Genomic DNA, 15,785 nt, shown 5'->3' with positions numbered 1-15,785 from the left:
AGTCATGCCACTAGTAAGTGACAAAGCCTTTAATTAAACCCAGGCTCCTCCTACAAATTATTGATCTTAACTCCCACCTGTCATCCTGTGATATCCGATAGAACTTCACCTGTAAAATATGATGTTCTAAATGTATAATATGTACACTGTTGGCACCAAGAAAAGAGAGAGCAAAGGAAGGGTCAAGGAGGAGACTGCTGCTTTTTCCTCCAGAAAATCTTGTAGAACCATTTGATCCTTCAAACCATATAAATATGTAGAATTAAACTTCTTAAAAATAATTCCTTCCTACTATAGTGTCAGACACCCATAATTAAAGGACAAATCTCAAGCTCCTTGCCCAAAAGAGACTTCTTATTGAGTTGCACTGCCTAGCAGGCAGGCATCCACTATCTTCTTTCTTGGCAGATTCCAAAATGATGGAAATATCTATCTATATAAAAGCCTAAGTGACAGAATGACTGAATGACTGAACAACCGGTTGCTATGATGCACACTGACCACCAGGGGGCAGATGCTCAATGCAGGAGCTGCCCCCTGGTGGTCAGTGCGCTCCCACAGCCAACCCCCCATGGCCAGCCAACCTCCTGAGGTCCCTCCCCCCAGGCTGGGCAAGATGGCCTGATCGTCCAATCATCGGCCAGGCTGAGGGACCCCACCCAGGCACGAATTCATACACCGGGCCTCTGGTATGGAAATAAAGGTGTGAACAAGATGGATTCACTGAGTTTGGAATGCATGTTTGAGAGGCATCTTATGTTCTTGCCCTTCACCTTTATTCCAAGTACTCCTCCAAGTCTCCAGACAAGAATCCAGCTAGAAACTTATGCAGATCTGTAAGAGCTTAGTTCTTCAGCATTCTAAAGTGTGAATATAAATATAAATTTCCTTTCCCCCCTATTCTCACATGTTCCACAATTGCCCCCAAATTTGGGGTGGGTGGTAAGGTCTTGTCCCTCCTCTATTTCATTGGCACTCAGTCTCTGACAAACAACCCAATTTCATCGAGGAAAGTAACTTCAGGGTTTTCTTGAGGAATCATCTCAATGGAGGAGGTTTGAAAGGATCTACTGAGCCAAAAGCAGATCCAGAAAAGGAGGCGGGACTGAGACAACAGACACCTTTGGCTCAGAGTCCCGGTGGGAGTGGGGTGAGCAGCTCGGGGGCCCAGGTTTCTGCTCCCCAGCTTCTCCAACCTGGAGCCCTGTAAAGTGCCTGTCGCTGCTTTTGTCATTTAGGGGAAGTGAAAACCGAGTTCCCCACACGGGAAAGAACCGGGCTGTGCTAGCCACAGCCAAAATGGTGGTGGAGCAGTCTTGGCGGGGAAGAGGTAATAACAACCCCTCCACAGGGGGCAGGGCTGCCAAATGGGTCCCCGCCATCTGCTCCCAGCACTGGACTCGTCCACTTGGACTGCGGCCTGGCCGGCCCTGCACGTCCCGTCTCGCTCTCCCTGGGCCTCCCCGTGTGTCTCTGCCGCTTCCTCTTCCCTAATTGCTTCCCCTGGTGCACCGTCTCACCCCAGGCTCCATTACGGCCCTTATGCCCTGTCCTCTTCCCCCTCCTTCACCTGGGTCCAGCTCTCGGTCAAAGCATGGATTTTTGGAGCTCTGGCGTCAGAGTCCTAGAGCTGTGCTAAAAAAAATTACCCAGGCCCCAGCCTTTTCCATCCCTCTCTGTATGTATTTGTTAAAGGGTGATTATGGTTGAAACAATGTGAGCATGTGAGAGCCCCTAGTCGAGCTGCCTCTTCAAACCTTTTTGGAATAAAGCAGAATATCTATCTACCTATCTCTCTCTCCATTCATCTGTCTCCCACATAGACACATATCTCTCTCTATCCAGACATATATACATACATGCACACACACATAGCACCATGTCAAACTACAGATTGCACAGAAGACACTGAATAAAAGCGAGGTGCCCTTCCCTCGTCCGCCCCAGTCCTATGTCCTATGTCATATGCCGACACCCTGTGACTCTCGTCAGCTCTGGAAGAAATGCCTTATTGCTCCTCAGAGGTCTTTCTCTTTCCTTTCACTCATCACCCTATTCTTACCCCTAGTTTTCTTCTCACTTCCCCTGAGCTCCTATCCTCTTCTTCTTTTCGTTTGTTTTGAATATCAGGATGTTTCTGAACTCAGGCGATGGCCCATAAATAGCTGTAGAGATCCTTGCTCTCAAAGTGTGGTCCAGACAGAGCAGCAACACTGACTGGGAGCTTGTTAGAATGCAGACTCCTAGGCCCCGCCCAGACCTACTGATGCAGAAGCTGCATTTACAGGATCCCAGGTGACTTGCAGACATAGCTGAGAAGCAGTCCCCTGGAGCAACCCCAGGTTTCTGTCCACTGAGGCCAAGATTAGGAAGATGGCAGTGGAGACTCCTGGAGTTAGTGACTAAACCTCCAGATGTTATTAATGAGAAAATAGTTGCTACTCAAACCCCACACTATGATTATTATGACTCAATGAAAGGTGAAGTCAAGGGCTACTCTGAAGACTTAAAAAGAAATACCTGTAGGAAGGATGTTGAAATGTAGAAATTGGTATTGAAATCAATCATTCAGATATTCTGTGAAGCCATAAATGATTTCCTCTCTAATGCAAAAGTTTGTTTTCATAGTATGTCTGAAATCTGACTTTTTGTTTCAAAAGTGTTTAGCAAATATCTCTGCTTGAGATTATTACTAGTAAATGTTAGTTCACATGGTCATTCCTGCAAAGCAAACACTTAGCCTGGAAGCCTAAACTACATCAAAAACATTTGCTGTAGAACTCAGATTCTTTAATAAGAGCTTGACGCATCTAAAGTCTCAACTGTAAATGCTATCTTCTGTAGAAAATACCAACACATCACAGCAGGTGAGGAGACACGAAGTATCTGAATCACAGTCTTGATTTTTAAAAAAAAGAACAGACAAATATCAAAACTATATGAAAATGTTCTAAGACAATTTTAAGAAAGGGCAAATTGTAGCCCAGAAAATATAAAAGGAACCCGGGTCAATTCATGAAGGAACCACAAACATGAACTGTTCTGCACTTAGTTCTCACCAATACGGAGGAACTCTGTCAAACTGCAAAAGAAATGGAATAAACAACAAGTGACCCACCAAAATCTAAGAAGGATGTCTTTACAGAAAGAGGGGGTAGGGCCACACAGGGGCGGGATTCACTGTGAAGGGACAAGCCCATGCTCGTGTATGAGACGCTCTGTGCTGACCGGAAGGTGAAATAACCAGCACCCCGGAGGGAAGCAGGCGGTCCGCACAGGAAGTTTCAGGGCCGCCTCACAAGCACCCGTTCAACGTGAGGCACCAGGTGGACGGCCCCTGCTGGGCCGCTTCCGGTCCTGGCCATCCCCGCGTCAGCCATCAGCCGTTTGGGTACAGCGTGTTGTAAAAAACACATGTGAAGTAAAAGGGGAAAAACACTTGACCTTTTTAATCCAACTCTAAATTTTTCGAACTGCTTTAAGTTTTCATTAGAAATAAAACAAACTGCCAAGTCTAAGAAATCTGGCATTTCTACATTGTGTGTGTGTGTGTGTGTGTGTGTGTGTGTGTGTGTGTGTGTGTTTTTAAAAAAATACATATAGGTTCATTGATTTCAGAAAGGAAGGGAGAGGAAGAGAGAGAAGCATCAATGATGAGAGAGAATCATTGATTGGCTGCCTCCTGCACGCCCCGCAATGGGGTTCAAGCCCACAACCCAGGAATGTGCCCTGACGGGGAATTGAGCCGAGACCTCCTGGTTCATAGGTAGATGCTCAATCTCTGAGCCACGCCGGCCGGGCAGGCATTTCTAGCTTTGATTCCATGGTCTGGACCAGCCTGGTAGAGCTGTGACCCAGGCTGAGCGAGTCGTCCTGAACTTGTTTTGCCATCTGTAAACACTTCAAGGTGCTTCACTCACTCTTGCCATTTTCTCTTCATATTCTGACTCTGAAGAAGTTTGTTCGAGAACGTCCGCAGGCCAATGACATGATGAGTCTAGCAACTGAAGATCTCCTTGTCAATGTTGTCCAGCCCCAGGCAAAAACTGCTCAGAAGAAGGTGTTCCTTTGGACAGACCACATCCACTTCTCCAGAAGCTGACGGTGTACCAGGCCTGTCTATAAACACAGCCATGTGTGCTTCTGTGATAGTCACTGGCCACCTGGGATTACTGGACGATGGTTAGTGGCAGCACTGTGGGCTCCCTGGATGCCAGAAGGCGTGGTTTTGCTTTCTCTACAGTTTCCTTCAGGCATGCCCACGGGGTAATAAACATGTGCTTGGTCGAGTTGGTACCATTTATTTCATTTGCCAGCATTTATAAATCACGCATTTTCCCCTCAGAATAACTTGCCATGTGAAAACGCTTCCACATATTGGACGTGGGTCTCCCCACTTTGCTGAAGGAGGAGGAGATGGATGCATAGTTAGGTTTCAGGGCACATTGAAGATCACTATTGAGCAGGTACATGCACAGGTTTAAAATGGTATCTCAGAGTCCATTTTAAGTAATTTTCTTGTGTTTTCGTACTGCTAAAATTAAGGAGGCGATTTTGACACAAAATATCATGTTAGAAAGAATTAGACCAATCTTCACACAGACTATTCCCAAGGCAGTGTGGCCAAAGCAGAGCTTCGTGTATTGAATTCAGATCCAAGAAGCACATTGTTTTTCAGTTCCTGCTAAGTGGATGCTACTCTACTGAGAACAAGACCTGGGAGGCGAACGCAGGAAGCAAGGAGAGAGCTGCACCAAGTCCGGCCCCTGGGGCTCCTTCTCCTCCTGGGACCGTGCAGAAGCCGGCAGCCTGGCTTTCATCTCCACCGAGAAGCCCTGCTGGGCCCCGGGGCGCAGAACTGCAGCAGGAACGCCGTGAGCCTGTGCGGGTGGTTCTGTGCCCACAGCATATCGCATTGATGTAGAACCAGTTTGGGAGAAGTCCAGGCCAGGGAGCAATTCATCAACCTCACCATGAACATTGTCCAGCATGCTGAAGAAAATTGCAGGAGAAAAACTTTGACTTCTTATCCAATGTATAATTTTATATGACTTGAAAAATCCTCAAGAAAACTGAACACAATCCCTTATGTTTATCCATTACCTTTCTTTCCAGCTTTCATAATCGTTAAAAGTGTTATAAGTCAAGACGAAAGGTGAGAGGAGATGCTGTATCTATGCGAGGTCTTCTTTTTAAAGAGTTTGTTTTTGTTGTGGGAAAATATACCTAACATAACAGTTAGCATTTTAAATGTATAGTTCAGTGACATTAGTATATTCACACTGATGTGTTAATTAATGCCACCATCCATTTCAAGAACTTTTCATCATCCCAAACTGAAACCCTGTGCCCATTAAACCCTACTAACCCCGGTGCCACTCCCTCAGCTCTTGGTGACCACTATTCTACTTTCTGACAATCCTGGGTCTCTCATCTGGGTGGACTCATACAATATTTGTCTTTGGGTGTCTGACTTATTTAACAGCATAAAGTTTTCAAGGTTCATCCATGTTGTAGCATATATCAGAATTTCATTCCTTGTTAAGGTTGAATAATAGTCTCTTGAATGTATATACCACATGTTGGACATTTTATTAAAAATCAGCTTTTCCTCATTTGCCTCCTCCTCCTTTCTTTGCTTCCATTTGGCCCCATATTTCTCTCTAACACCACCTTTCTAGCCTCCCTGCACATTCTTCCTCTCTCCACTCTTCCCTTCCTCCTTTCCCCCTCCCTTATATACCAGTCATTTTCTCTACATGATTAATATTAGGATCATTATACACCAAGAAAATCTTCTTTTATGAGTATTTTAAAATGAGGAGAAACTCAAGGTTATCTAGTTTTAATTTTCAAAGACCATTTAAAATATTTTTAATCGGCCCTGACCGGTTTGGCTCAGTGGATGGAGCGTCGGCCTGCGGACTCAAGGGTCCCAGGTTCGATTCCGGTCAAGGGCATGTACCTTAGTTGCGGGCACATGCCCAGTAGGGAGTGTGCAGGAGGCAGCTGATTGATGTTTCTCTCTCATCGATGTTTCTAGCTCTCTATCCCTCTCCCTTCCTCTCTGTAAATAAATCAATTAAAAATATATATATATATAAAAATAAAAATAAAATAAAATATTTTTAATCGTGATGGCCCTTATGTCATATAATTCTTAGGTAGATGTAGATGGACGTGTAGTCCGAGATGTCTGCATGAACTACTACTAACTTCGAGTAGGGTACTTCTCTACTCTGTGTCAGGTTTCGAATATGTAAAATCAGCTGCACTGTGTGATCTTTGAAGCCCTAACATTCAGGGACTTATGAATAACAATCGCTTGGATGAACTTTTGGGGAAGAAAATATTGACTTATTTAGTAAACATTAATTGCCTGCTGTGAGCAAAGTAATGGGCAATAACAATATTTCGAGTTTAAGCCTCAACATGTGAGAAATGTTCACAAAGCTAGAAGGAAGTTTGGCTCCTCTATTTATGGTGTTTTTTTTGAAGATTTGTGTGGTTTTTTTTCCTTGTTTTTTTTTTTTTTTTTTTTTGTCATTAAATTTAAGGCTAGTTGTTTTCTACAAGTCCCTCTCAACCTATTTTGCTTCAACCGACTATCAAGACAATCACTTCTGATTAACTTTAGCTTATTCAATTTTCAAAAAGAAAAAAAATAGCAACACCAGAACTGGAATCCGTCCTTGAGAATGAAGCACCTATGACAAAATTGGTCTTGTTAATCAAACAGAGCCTCGTCATCTATAGCGCTGGTATGTGTGTGAGCCATGCCCAGCTTACAAACACATACATACACATGAATTTTTACCTGTAACTTAATTTCTTTGCAGACAACTCAAGTTTCACACAGCCAACCCCAGATTTAAATGGTCTCTTTCCAACATTCAAAGACTTTCTCTTTACTTTATTCTTTTCTCTATAGATGGCAACATCCCTCCTTGTCACGAATTACCTCTTTTCTCACAAGAGAGGATTTGGCACCAATGACTGAAATCAGACATCACATAGGTCTGAAGTATGGTTTTCCATCTTCAGTGGTCGGCAAACCATGGCTTGCGAGCTGCGGTTTGCCGCTCTGTTGACTAATGAGTTTGCCGACCACTGTCATATACTACCCTTTACCTCTTTGCACACAATATGCCACAATTGCCTAATCCTCACAGCTTCCAACTACACGGTAACATTTAGTCTAGTGTGGATCCCTACTCCACAGCGATGATCAAGTTATTGCGCTGTAGTTGCTGGAGGTCTGGTGTTTTTTGTTTTTGTTTTTGATCTGCTGATGGAAGAGACTATGTGCCCTGGGAGCCTTGAGTCCTTTTAGGACCTGAGGACCATCCTACAGTGATATGGGCCACTCACAAAATCTCCTTCTGTTCCCTCTTATTTGAATGTATAGGTCAGGTCCCATCTCCTCAGCTCCAATTTAACCCCTGTCCTCCTCCTGGCTCAACTCACAGATGCACATTTTACATTCTTTTGGTGTTGCTTTTGTTAGAATCAAAAGATATCTTCAGATTATCATCCCTTCTTGGAAGTCCAGACCTTACCCCTATGACATCTTGCTTGTTTACTATCATCTACAGAGGGTGAGCTATCTGGTCATCGGTAGAAGGAATGCAGCTTCTTACCCAATACAGGTATTTCCCGCATGTTGAATCTTGGCTTTGGATATTATACTAGATTTGCCAGCAGATATCATTAACCTTTTGCACTCGGATGTCGAGTGTGACTCGACACGGTTAGCATCGGTAGCAGCTCGTATGTCGAGCCACACTCAACACGTAGTTTCACCGCGGGGGGAAGGGGGATTTTTGTCTATTTTTCCAGTATCTTTTCTTGTTTTCATTAGCATGAAAGAACAAGTAAAATGTAAATGCCATCTCAACTGATGCCAAAAAAGAAAAAATGAAAAACCAATAACGCATGTGAAATTTATTAGGAAACTAGTACGTGATCTTGTTGGAGAATTCAGAGATGGTACACTAACTTCCAGGGGTAGATTATTATCCACTAACTTAGAGCAACGATTACATGGAAAGCTCCATATAATCACACCTCACCCTAACAAAAAACACAAAGATTGTGTTGTTTGTTCTAACAGAAAAATCAAAGGAGGAAGAAGAGAGACGATTTATATTTGTGAAACATGTGAATGTAAACCAGGTCTTCATGTGGGTGAATGTTTCAAAAAATATCACACCATGAAAAATTATAGAGATTAAAATTACTCTTTGAATGTATCAATAATTTGAAATATAAAAAAATCCAAATAAATAAGTTTGTATGAAAAGAAACTCCAGTTTTTTTATTCTACTGCCACGCTTTGTAAAATCTGGGGTATTTAAAAAATTAAATCCTGAGTAGAATAAAGGAATCGAGAAAAAAGCAAGCGAGTGCAAAGGGTTAAAAAGCAACTAAGGTATGAAACTTACCTTGCCTAAATGTTAAGATTTCAAAATAATAGTAGGGCCAGCACTTTAGTAAGGAGAGCCCTCAGTTTAAATGAAAAGGTGATTTATAATAATGACTATTATTCAGCTCCTTTTGAATCTGAAGTTAGGGATACTGCTTGTTTCCTTTGTCAAAACCCAAACCATCTCTCCAAGGCCATACCAGGCCAGTTCCAAAAGTGCTACATTGCTATCTCTCACACTCCATGCAGCATAAGAGATAGAGACTGGGTGGTTATTTACATGTCAATGAAGACAGCTAGCCCAGTAAGCAGGCCACTTGCTCTGGGCTGATGTTTGCACTGATACAGTTCATTTTTGCACCTATTTTTTTAAGCATCAAATACACCCTTTTGGGAGACAGTAGGATGTGGTTAGTAGTTTGTATAGAAATGAACCGATGACTTTAGTAACAACACATTTTTAAATGACTGAAGCACAAATTAAATCCAATGACCAGCCATCACTCAGGCCCTTTAAAGGTGCTTAGCTGGGCATGTATTTTGTGCCCCCTTCAGAAGGAATGAACATGGGTTAAAAGTGCCGACTCTGGTGTCAGGTTTCTAGGGTTAGGATCTTGGCTCAGCTGTGAGGTATTGACATTATCTCCTTCATGGGGCTAGTGTACAAAATGAGCTAACACATGAAGAGTGCTTACGTGTCTGACATATGACAAACTGCTTTGTAAATGTCATTTGTTTATAAGTGACATGTTAGCACTGTGGTGTGGTCACGATATAAACCTGGTTTGCTGCTCTCAAAGAACTTGTACAACACAGAGGAGGAGACAACACCAACATGAATGAAATAATTATGGGCGAATCATAGAATCATAGTTCTGCAAGGGATTTTATAGGTCTCCCAGTGGAAGTTACCATGAAAGTTGTCTAGAGCATCCTCAATAGATGACCTTCCATAACACAGCATATCAGCAAGGCTAAAATGGATGCCATTGCTGGAGCATACCAGCCCATGGTGTGTGTGTTACTCGTGTGCCAGGATGTTGGTCCTTCTTCCCACAGGGTCAGCCTCCTGTCTTTATCCCCAAAGTGTGTACACATTTGAGTTCAACTATGAGGTCACGTAATTTAGTAATTCATTCCTTCCTACTACTGCATAGTTTTCCAGTGTATGAGTAGACTACAATTTTCTCATCCATTTTTTACCTGCTTACATATATTTGGGTTGTTTGCATGTTGGCACTCATAGGAATGAAATCTGCTGTGAGCATTCTTGTGCAAGTTTTTGTGGACTTATCATCTTCATTTCTCTTGGGAAAATACCTAAGAATGGAATTCCTACATCATCGGGTAGGTATGGATTTAACTATATAAGAAACTGTGAAGGTCTTTTCCAAAGTGGTCACACCATTTCACAACAATGAATAGGAGTTCCAGAACACATACTATCATCGGTATTTTAAATTTTAGCTATTCTAGTGGATGTGAAGTGGTATTTTACGATAGTTTTTATTTTGCATTTCCCTACTAACTAATTAGGTTGAGCATTTTTTTATGTGCTTCACAGGCCATTTGTATATCTTCTTTTTGAAATATCTGCCAGATCATTATAGATGTAATCTCAGATTGATGTTATAGATAAATGGATTTAAAATGTCATGGAAGAAGCTATAAGACAGCAATGAGTGGGGAGAGGAATCTACTGGACTTCTGTTCTCAACTGATGTAGCATCTACTACCATAGAGGGTAATGCTGTGTGGACCAGAAACCACAGCTTAGGTGGCTTAGTTCAACCTTTGTACCCAGCATTTGACACAGATCATCGTCCCAATAACTGCTGCAGAATAAGTGACTTTTATCTATAGGGATACCCAAAAATACTTTTTTTGTGAGTGATGAGGTAGAAAGAATTAAATACTTCAGTTAACATAAAACACTTCAGCATAAAGTATGAAGGGTTGGAAAAGATGTATGTGTTGCTGTGGCTGGTAGCTCAGTTTGTTAGAGAGTTGTCTTGATATACCGACCGAGGTTGCGGGTTCGATCCCTGGTCAGGACACATACAAGAATCAACCAATGAATGCATACTAATAAATAAGTGGAGCAACAAATCAATGTTTCTCTCTCTCTTCCTCCTCCTCCTCCTTCTCCTCTTTCTACTCCTCCTCTCTCTCTAAAAATCAATAAAATTTTATTAAAATTTAATTTAAAAAGAAAAGAAAGAATGCATGTGTTGAACCTGGTCATGCCTCTGAAGAATTAAATGTCAATTAATCATGGTCTGTATGCTAAATAAAAGAGCTGGAACCTTGGGCTGGTTGGGGGAAGGCCAGAATGCCTCAGTGAATGAATCCACAGCTAGACCACACTCTGAAACAAATAGCTTTGCTTCCTTGGACTTTTCTGAATTTTGCATAATAGCAAGGTACGAATATAGCTTCGAGGAAAAATCGGGGCCTCTCCGCCCAATGAATACTTTTAAACCCCAAGACGGTAACTGGAACACTATTTAGCAGCCTAGCAAACACTGCCCGGGGTCACTCGTCAGCTCAGATGTCTGGGTGGCATTTCTTGGAGCAGTCAGCTGTCAGTCTGGATTGCATCCGTGTGCTTCACAGCTCTACGGCTTGTGGTTGATGTGGGCAGGTATTTCGAGACACGGCTGTGGAAGAAGATGGCTGCTTTTAAACATTCTAGGCCAAAGCTGCAGTCTGAGAAAGGAGACCAGACTTTCGGTCTTGTTGGTATTTTGGGAAGTATGCCATCATAATGATATTTCCAGGCTGCTCTGAATATGGCCAGTAAGGGAGAGACCGTCAAGACAGCCTGCCTTAAATTAAAACAACAGTGGGACGCTATTTTCTACTTGTAAAGTCGGGAAAAGCTTTTTAAGCAATACCCAGTTTCCTGGGAATATATTCCTACACAGCTGATCGGAGGGCCATTTGGCCAAAAAACCACACACAAAAAAAGCAAAACATTAAAACTATGCATATTCTTTGACCCCACAATTTCACCTCTAAGAATGTATCCCATGAAAATAATTTTATCTCTGTAATGATTTATCTATTAGTTTATATTAAACACAGTGTTGTTTGTAAGAGTAAAAAAAAATTAGAAATCGATGAACTGTCTAACAGTAGGGAATTGCCCAAAGGAATTTTGCTCCATCCATAGGAAGGAATGGTATACAACTGTTAAAAATAAGGTGGTAGGAGAATATATAAAGATGTGGGCATTTGTTCATGACCTATTGTTAAGTAAAAAAGCAGTTTACAGAGCACCATGTACAAAGTCTATTTTTGTTTAAAAATCACACAATATAATAATCTGTACATCTGCATAGAAGAAAAGGTTAGAAGACTATACATTCAAATGTTAATAGCAACCATCTTTGGGTGGTAATTTTTACAGATGATTCTTACCATCTCCTTTATGCTCCCCCCAGCAAATCTTATATAACAAATATTACATCAGCAGCTGGGGGAAGGTAGCTTTAAATATTTCAAGCAAAATGAGCAGCACACAAAAAACCCTATGCTGAATTAGGATTGTCTACTGATAGGGGAGCAAGGAGGTTTTAGTTCTGTGCTTAAACCCGGACACATACCAGGACTTTATGTTCTAAAGCAGTTGGTTCAAAATAATTTACACGAGCCCTGATGGCACAGAATGGTCTTAAGAGTTTTCTCTGTTTTCATTTAACGTGAAGTATTTCCTACCCCCGCTATGCTAAGCCTTGTACAGCAGGCAGCCCACATGCAGGGAGGCGGCTTGACATGGTCACACAAATGCTAGCACACAGATGCCACCTTGGGAAAGGGGGGTTTCAGTCCTTCAGCCAACACCCTCCATGTCACTGAAATCCCAAGCTGTGTCTTTGGGAAAATAAATAGAGAGCTTGTAGCCTAGACTGACCCACAGCCAGATCCATCACAGGTTATTGAGAAGTTACAAATGTCTGGGGGAAATCCTTCATCTGGGGGGGCGGGGGAGGGTTATGTCATCTGTGACAGCACCCGGACTTTTCTAGAGTCCTTGGCTGTCCGGGACAGAATGGATTGGCGGGATCAGCAATCGCCTGCCATGGACTGACCCAGCTGTCTGGACAGTGGACTTGAAACTTTAAAGAGCCTGAGGGTGAGGATGGCTGCGAGGTAGCGGGCTTAGTCTGAACCAGTGCCCACGGGGTGAAACGTGACCCTTTGCCCGGCCCAACTCCGGCTGTTCCTGGACCGTGAAAGGGAAAGAGCCAAGAATACACTTCTTTTGCCCACAAAGGAATACGGCAGGGAGCCAGACAAAATTAAGCTTAAACTCCAAGTCAGAAGTGCACGACCAGTAGTAGGACAGGGGAGAGAGTCCCAGGCTAACTCACAGCCACTCTCAGCACCCCCCCCCCTCCGCCCCGCCGCCTTCCCCCAGCGGATCCAGTCTCGCCCGCATGGGTGCTTTCAATTACACAACATCAGGCCAACTCCAGAAAAGTGACAGTGGCCGGACATTTAGAGCTCCAGAATGACAGCTCCAAGAAGCGTGCGTGTCTGTAGTGTCCCAGGGTCCCTTCAAAACCAACAGGGAATCCAGGTTCACCCACCCTTATGCATCACTAGTAGGACTATTCTCAGAGTTTAAACATGGAAGATTGCCAAGCATTTTACAACCAGAGATTCCCCAGGCACTTCTCCAACCCCCCCCTCTCCCCCCCGCCCCCCCACACACTCTTTCAGGAATCAAATGGCCAGGAGCTCACAGAACACACAACTCGTTAACCTGCCGGACTCACCTCGCCGCTGTGGGTCCTCCGGGAGCCTCAGTCTGCAGGTGTGCAAACCGCGGAGCAGGTGGCCGCTGCCTCCTCTGTGCACGGCAGACATGGTCCTGGCGGGGTCACCACGGCTCCAGTGTCACTAGGGCATCTTCTTCCCGGGGCCAGTCACCCACTGGTCTTCACGGGACACCCAGAGCCACAGAGGTACGTGCGGATCCTGTCCTTGGGTGTAAAACATTCACTTCTCTAATACATTTCCAAGTGTTTCCTAGTCGTGATTCTGAAAACAAACATTCCCCGCTGTAACTGCCCCCACATAAAAAAGATGCCAATGCACTTGGATAAAAATACAAAATTCTTCTTTCATTTCAAAGCATTTTGAAAAATTTCCCCCTTAAAGTGTAAACTCCTACACAGTAACGATTTCCAACAGATTACAGTCTGGGCCTTTTTGATTCCTTCTGCTGACATGAAATCTAATGCCCCGAGTATTTAGAGAGAGCTGCTAGAGTAATTACACACAGGAAGAAAAAAGTGCAGCTGAGTTAAGTCAAGTGATTTCTAAGCGGCCGGAGTTACCCTCTGGGACAGCACAGTGAAGGGTTCTTAAGGGAGGCTGGGAGGGGGAGGAGCCGTGGGCTGGCTGATTAGCATAAAGACGCAGGCAAGACCTGGCCGCGGAGCTGCTGTGAATAACGGTGACCGAAGCAGGGATTCTAAAAAGATGCCCTGGCATTCAGTACTCACATACCTGCCTGCTGCCGCTTTGTTTGTAATGAAAACAAAAACATAAGCAGGGGCTTATGCGGCCTGGAGATTCGTTTGTGCCTCCGAGATCTGAAGGTGGAACTGGAACTAAGAATGAGCTCATGGAAATGTACTGCTGGGACGCTCATTTTCTGTAAACAGCCTCCCGTCTTCAGAGATGGGCAGTCGTAGAGAGACCAGCTGCCAAGGTAACTATTTGGAGTTCTGGAAGAAAAAGAAGCACACAGAACATGATCTTTCCAGAAATCTAGCTCTGTTCGCTCTTAGATTCTCTATTGATACTTCTAGGTCATAAGACAAAGCTGTTTCCAGTGTGTGTGTGTGTGTGTGTGTGTGTGTGTGTGTGTGTGCGCGCGCGCGCGCGCGCACACACTGAAAAAACATATTTTATTGAAATGCTAAAAGTAGTTCATATTTCATTGAAATAATAGCGGATTCATTAATGTTTTAAAATAATCCCAAACACCTTTCATTTAACTCGGGAGCTTGCTATCGCTGAAGTTCTAACGAATGCCGGTAGACCCTGCCCTTCAAGATTCACAGCTCTTTGTGATTCAGAAAGGAGATGGTGGGCAAGAATAAAGGAGAAAGGCAGCACCGTTTAGCCTTAATGTCTGGATCCTGCAGGTTCCTCTGCATATTTGGAAATTGGTGCTGCACTTGACACCCTAACTCAGTGGTCGGCAAACTCATTAGTCAGCAGAGCCAAATATCAACAGCACAACGATTGAAATTTCTTTTGAGAGCCAAATTTTTTAAACTTAAACTTCTTCTAACGCCACTTCTTCAAAATAGACTTGCCCAGGCCATGGTATTTTGTGGAAGAGCCACACTCAAGGGGCCAAAGAGCCGCATTTGGCTCGCGAGCCACGGTTTGCCGACCACTGCCCTAACTAGAAATGTACCTCCTAGCCTGATCATGTGGGCATCCTCACTTTACTCTGGGGCGTTAACGATTTCCCAGGTATACTCTGAGCTATGAGAACTCTTAAGAATTATGTGATTGCTCTTTCAGAAAATTTTTAATGATTTATTAAACTGCTTTTATTATCTTAATGGTCTGTCTATGGCAGTTTTAGGCCCCTCGCAGTGTAATAGGCTATAGAAGTCTGTGGCTTCTGTGAAAGAGATTCCTCTGACCAGGGAACCACGGCTCCTGCTTTCAGTGCCTGGGATTGAGCTCCTGCTTCACAGGGGTCCTGGTGGAAGGCCGAGGCGTTTTCTCCCCCAAAGGGACACAGCTATCAATGTTCTATTCAATTGTGGGCCTCGCTAATGAGCCTACTGCTGTGCAGGTAAAGCAAATAACCCACAAAGCTGCAAGCCAGCCCTTGAGAGAAACGGATTAAAGTGTTTTATGAGAATTTTTATATATGTGTGAATTGGTAGAGAGAATACCACCATAAGCCTCGTGCACCCATCACTTGGACTCAATCATCATAGACCCAAGGGACTATGTGGTTTCGAATCTGTGTTTCATCACAGTCACTTTCCCCTCATTTCACCCTTGGCATTGAAGCATTCCAGACATCATTACATTCTCAATATGTAATTCTAAAACGCAAGGACTTTGAAAAACAGGACCATGCTAACATTGTCATCTTTTAAATCCTTAAACATGATTCCTTAATGCTATTAAATATCCAGCTGGTGTTATTTTTCTGATGCCTCATAATTTTTTTTAATTTTTACATTTTGTTCAAATTGGAATCCAAGGGTCCACCCATTGTATCTGGTTGATCTCTCTCTTAGTCTTTTTCACTCTGTACGTTCCTCTCTGGAAAAAAAAAATGTTGCTTAAGGATTAATATCTACATGTACCC

At 43.4% G+C, this 15,785-nt stretch overlaps 1 protein-coding gene across 3 annotated transcripts in view; it reads right to left on the bottom strand.

Annotated features, from left to right (window-relative positions):
* The window catches only part of RANBP3L (RAN binding protein 3 like), a 43,726-nt gene extending 29,972 nt beyond the window's left edge, over positions 1-13,754 (bottom strand). For all 3 annotated transcript variants that reach the window (XM_079783407.1, XM_079783409.1, XM_079783408.1), the window contains exon 1: positions 13,210-13,754. In XM_079783407.1, the coding sequence (XP_079639533.1) occupies positions 13,210-13,300 (91 nt within the window). In that variant the 5' untranslated portion in view covers positions 13,301-13,754. The remainder of the gene's footprint in view (positions 1-13,209) is intronic.
* Between the last annotated feature and the right edge of the window lie 2,031 nt (positions 13,755-15,785).

Source organism: Cnephaeus nilssonii (genome assembly GCF_951640355.1).
Source record: "Cnephaeus nilssonii genome assembly, chromosome: 2".
Classification (NCBI taxonomy): Eukaryota; Metazoa; Chordata; class Mammalia; order Chiroptera; family Vespertilionidae; genus Cnephaeus; species Cnephaeus nilssonii.
This window is presented reverse-complemented; position numbering and strand designations above follow the sequence as displayed.